This window comes from Triticum dicoccoides, chromosome 6B (assembly GCF_002162155.2).
Source record: "Triticum dicoccoides isolate Atlit2015 ecotype Zavitan chromosome 6B, WEW_v2.0, whole genome shotgun sequence".
NCBI classification, from domain to species: domain Eukaryota; kingdom Viridiplantae; phylum Streptophyta; class Magnoliopsida; order Poales; family Poaceae; genus Triticum; species Triticum dicoccoides.
This window is the reverse complement of record NC_041391.1, coordinates 411,977,379-411,983,014: the sequence shown is the minus strand read 5'-3', so window position 1 is coordinate 411,983,014 and position 5,636 is coordinate 411,977,379. Positions and strand designations below refer to the sequence as shown.

The 5,636-nt window shown below is 46.4% G+C and overlaps 1 protein-coding gene across 1 annotated transcript; it reads left to right on the top strand.

The window, feature by feature from the left end:
• The first annotated feature begins 2,650 nt into the window (after positions 1-2,650).
• Positions 2,651-4,786, top strand: LOC119321927 (cysteine-rich and transmembrane domain-containing protein WIH2-like). The gene is made up of 3 exons (XM_037595436.1): positions 2,651-2,792; positions 2,894-3,056; positions 4,550-4,786. The coding sequence occupies exons 1-3, from the start codon at positions 2,741-2,743 to the stop codon at positions 4,593-4,595; spliced, it is 261 nt and encodes an 86-aa protein (XP_037451333.1). The 5' UTR covers positions 2,651-2,740; the 3' UTR covers positions 4,596-4,786.
• Positions 4,787-5,636: the final 850 nt, after the last annotated feature.

Here is a 5,636-nt window from a genome sequence, read left to right as displayed (position 1 = left end):
TTCCACCCAAACCCATACCCAAATCTTTTTTCTATACCCACCCACTTCGTTGTCCATGGGCACAAATAGGTACCCATGCCCATACCCATCGGGTATCCTATACCCAATGGGTATCCGGTGGGTACAATATATAGAGTTGACATGACAAAAGTAAGATGAGAAAAGGGTCTAAATTCAGATACCCATCCATCGCAATCAGGTTTGCACTTACATCGAAAGTTCACAATGACGATTGGCAGACAATTAAAGGTCTTAATCTCCATTACAAACTAACATTGAGAAAAATAATAATTTGCAAACTTGCAATGCTAAGAACAATCAACCAGTTTTGCCCATGGGGTATGAAGTGGTAGAAAGTCTCACCCATGCCCACTAGTAGGAGTTAAGTAGTAGTAGGGGAGATGAAGAATTGAAGAATTGATTCGAAGATGCAGATTGAAAAGCAGTGGGGCGCCTCGGTTGGGGATGAATCGATGAGGATTCAGTAACTCTGCTCTTTATTGCTTCATCTTTCAAGGTCGAGGAAAAGCAGAGAAGATAACTACTGTAAGAGCAAGTACAATAGAGCTGAGTCAGTGGGCTATAAGGCATAAACTAGTATATTTCTGCTTAGTTGGAGAAAAGAGAAGAGGAGAGAGAAGGTAAGCGGGCTCTTCGTGAAGAGCCAGCTCTAGCACGTGCTCCTAGGCACTTTGTGAGAATGAAAGGTGTGCCACATAATAAAAAAGTAGTACACTCTTTTGATCTATTATTGTATATGTTGACTATAAGATGGGTTGTAGATGACATGGCACTGGCTTATAGCCAGCAGCTGGCTATACTATTAACCATGCTCTTAGTACACCAGGGGTCTCATGGGATGGCCGGCTATGGGCATGTGGTCCATGAGAACTTAAGATGATTATTTATCCACATATTATTGAGTTTAATATATTTACTAATTTTCTGGGTACCCATTGGGTTACCCATGGGTATAATTTCATACCCATACCTTACCCATGCATTTTGCGGGTACGGATACCCATACCCATGGGGTATGAAGTGGTAGAAAGTCTCACCCATGCCCACTATTTTTGGGTAGGGTACCCGCGGGTACCCATAGCCATGGGCAAAACTGCCATCCGCCTTGGCAATCGCGTGCCATTAATGTGGGCAGCAGACGGACGGACGGGTGGCCGTCATGTCGTTTGAATGTGCGACACTCGCCTGCAGCGGGAAGCGGCACGGGCGGCGCGCCGCTTCAATGCTGGCGCTAGTGAGCGGTCGCGTCCCCTCTAGCTGGGCATGAATGCGGGCGCTGACCGAAAACGTGCAGAGGGGGATGCGGTTTTTGGTGGGCCGGGGCGGTCAGTAAAAGGCTTGGGATCGGTCCAGGCTCCCGCAACCCCCCCCCCTCCCTTCCCCCGTTTGTCTCAGGTTTGCGGGAGAAATCGCGTGATAGAGGCCTGCGGTGGATGGCTTCCGCTGTCCGAACAACATGGTCCGGACGGATGCGAGGTGTTTGAGGGTCCGTGTTGGAGATGGCCCTTAGCACCTGTACAAGGTGGTGGAGCATTGGGAGTAGGGATGAAAACGAAGCGGAAACAGGGATGCCACCACATTTGTTTTCATATTTTTGTGCAGAAGCGGAAACAAATACAAAAACCCTGCAAATGAATACGAAAAAAGATACTACCGGAAATAGACACGAAGCCAATACGGAGCAGGCACGAAAATGGAGGTGGGCATTGACCGAAAAATTTAAACCCCCTGAGTCAGAGAGAAATAAACACAAACACAAACAATTTTAATGAAATTTTACCATGGCTACAAAAGAATATGATTACATTAGCAATTTAGCGTATTATTATAGCAATATTTGACAATTGTGTGTAGGGTCAAGTTTAGTATGTATGTGATAGTAGAAGTTAGACTTCAAATGATCCATTCTATCCGTTATGTCATTGTGTGTTGTTTGATAGTTGAACTACAATTTAGACAGCCTTATACTAAAAACGGAACTTTCATATTAACTTTCCGTTTCCACCTTTGTTCCATTGGAAAATACTATTTTGCTTTTCTTTCCGCTTTCGCATAAAAAAACTTATTTCCGTTTCCATTTTATAAATTTTCGTTTTCATTTTTATATTTCCTCTTCATCTTTATTTTTCCTCCGAAAAGGCGAAAACAATTCACTCCATCAGGGCCTTACGGTTGCTCGGTCAAATCTGCCAGCAACCTGCGCTAATTCCTCCACACGATCGATGTGTGCTTCTTCTTGTTTTTGCGATTTACTAATATATGCAGCTCCATCGAGATGCTAAAAAGAAACTCCCGAGCTAGTCAGGGACGCTATGGTCAAATCAACTCTGCTGGGTCAACTCTGTCACCAAAACTTCATTAATAAAGCAAAACTTGACCGGCGTTAATAAAGTTTGTGAGGCACTACGACCAAGAAAAACCGGATCTCGTGAGGACATGCATAGCTGCCTCGTTTATTTTGTGCCTTCTCACCAAACTTACGTATTAGTCGTGGTCGTCGCAGCAGCCAGGCAGGTACGTAGTACGCGGGAAGCGACAAGTCCACCCCGAACGCCCGAGGCGAGGCTACGTACATGTGGAGACGGCCCCACCAGCCAGGTCAGTCACGTTCCCGGCGCGTTTTATAAAACCACTCGGCCCAACACAAGCCGTAGAACTGCACTGCACAGCGCCAGCGCGAGAGACCGACCAGAAAGTAGAAACCCCCGGCCGGAAGGAGATGAGCTACTACGGCCAGCAGCAGGCGCCAGTCGGCGCCCCGCCGCAGCAAGGTATGACAGCCTCCGTCCTTCCATCAACTTCTCCTTCTACCTTTTGTCCGACGGCTGAACAGAATTGACCTTGCGTGCTGCCTGGACCTTCAATTCTCCAGGTTACCCGCCGCAGGGGTACCCTCCGGCCGGTTACCCGCCGCCACAGCAGGGCTACCCGCCGGCCGGATACGGCCAGCAGCAGCAGGGCTACCCGCCTCAACAGGGCTACCCGCCCCAGCAGCAGCAGCAGCAGAACAGCGGGCCTTCCTTCATGCAAGGATGGTACGTACGCCACTTCCTCTCTCTTAATTTCGATCCAAACTAGTGGTTCAAAGAGTTAGGAACTGGGCTCATATCAGCCCGGGTCGCCGCCGGCAGAGTTGGCTAGCTAGGCTTCGTTGCGCGCACGTTTCCATGGGTAGGGACGGCGACTTGACGCGCGAGCTACTGCACCGTGGAAACGGCGAGACCTCCACGACGTGTCAACCGCAGATTAAGGGCAAAGGGCGCGCCTATGACCAACCTCGGTCAAACGGGACTTACGAATCCTATCTATTCGTATCTGATATTCATATATACCCCGAGATTTCATTGATGAGATCAAGAGCCGTAGCTTCCATAAACGAGAAGATATCGGCATAGATATCGTGACGATCAAAATATATGATCTTCATGATGATATCTTCTCCGGCGGACGGACAAGATGCAAAAGCTGGAAATCGTCCAAATTCATTTGCTGTCAAGTGTTCTCGAGCAGTATAAAATTCAGCATTTCACATACGACCATGTGTTGGTGTTACGATAATTGGTTCTCTACACATTGCTTGGAATATGCCGACCTCTCCCCACTTGACGAATATCCGGTGTTTTGTACACGGTGCTCGGCGCCCGCCGGCACCCGTGTCGTCTGTCGTACATACCCATACCGAGTATTATAATTAGGGCATCTACAACCCTAGGCGCTTAGGCCTTGTATAATGGAAGGTGCCTAGAGAGAGGCTTAAAAAAATTAATTGAGTTTTTTTAAAGCACCGGTGCCTATTTCTACAAAAGACGCTTAGTTAAGCGTCTATCCTGTATAAATAAGTACCGATGTTTTTAAACACCTCCTATTGTACAAGGCCTTAGGGAGACGTCAGGATCAATTTCCTGGCAATTTTCCCGTCGCTCGGCAATTAGGCGCACAAATCCCGGCGTCGGGCGCTGCATCAGCGCAAAGGCAGGCATCGGACGCCTAGTCCTTTTCTCTCCCGCAAGAGGCGCATGCACTGTTTAATTACCGCTCAATTAGCGCCGGCTGTTAGCGCCTTGCGTTGAGAGGTAAATCGCTTAGGTGTTTTTTAATTTCATAACATTTATTTTTTCTTCTATAAGCGCCTAGTTAGGCGTCTACCATTGTAGATGCCCTTACTGGAAACTTGCAATTTGTGGCAATAAATGGTTTTCTCTATGTCTATTTCTATATTCTATATATCTTGTATTCCAAGCGAGTTATGGAGGTCCAACAAATCATACGCGTTCAACCGCATCTATCCAATGGTCTAAGTCACTCCGGTGTTCAGTGTTAAACATGTTTAGCACTAAACACGGTTAGCACCCTTCAATAATTAATATCATGCCTAATATAAACATCATCATTAACCAATTAATTATATCATATCTATATTAACATGCAATTATATCATGTTTAGTACTAATTTTCTTGTTTTTCTTTGTTTGTTGAGAAATTCGCCTTGATTATATCTCATGATTCTCTTATGATATTGTTCCAACAGCCTGGCCGCGCTTTGCTGTTGTTGTCTCTTGGACGCCTGCTTGTGAGACCAAAGTTCCATCCTCACGCGTGTTGGAACTGATCAATTGTGCCTTGTTACCGAAATGCTACTAGCCTCCATGTTTTGGGCCCTATCACATTTTTCTACCCCTTGTTTGTAAACTTCACATTTTGATTAATTATTCGGTTGGTTTGGATGTGATGACTACCTTGCTAAATGCTACTAATCCATCTTTTATTTTCTCCTTGTTCGAAAAGTAAGCAGATACGAGTAAATTGCACCATTGATATGAGATTTGACGTGTATGCGCATTTTTTACCGTATAGCATGGCTATAAGTCAGCTGTTACCTATATAATGGTATCATGTCATTTATAGCCAATCTAATATCCAACATGCAAAGAAGTTCAAGAAGTACTTCCTTCGTCCCGGTTTACTGGTCCCCTTGTATTTTGAATCATATTTCCACCATGATTTTAACTAATAAAATATAAGTTATACATATAAAAAAAATAATATCATTGAAAACTACCTTCAAAATCAAATTCAACAATGTTTTTTTTACATGCATTAATATTTTGTTAATCAAATATGTGGTCAAACTTTGACCAAAAATACGATAAGGACTAATAAACCCAGAGAGACATACACTACTGGAATTAGCTTATTTGCCGTCTGCTGGCTGACGGCAAAGAAGTTCTTTGCCGTCAGCCACAACAAAACGGACGGCAAAGAACTGGCTGATGGCAAACAAGGTCTTTGCCATCATCCAATTCTTTGCCGTCTGCTGGCAGACGACAAAGAGGTGGGTGGGTCCAGTTATTGTTTAACCAACTACAGCCCACCGGCCCCACCTCTCTGCCGTCCACCAGCGGACGGCAAAGAATCTTTGTCGACCGCTGGCGGACGGCAAAGAGGCGGGTACGTTAACCGCCGTCCCGCCCCCGTCATCTCTCTCTCTTCTCTCACTCTCTCATTCCCTCCCCACCCACACCCGCGCCGCCGCCGCCGACCCCGTCTGCCGTAGCCGGCCGCCCCGCCACCCCGCACCCTTCCCCTGCGGCGCCCCGACCTCCACCGCACCCCCG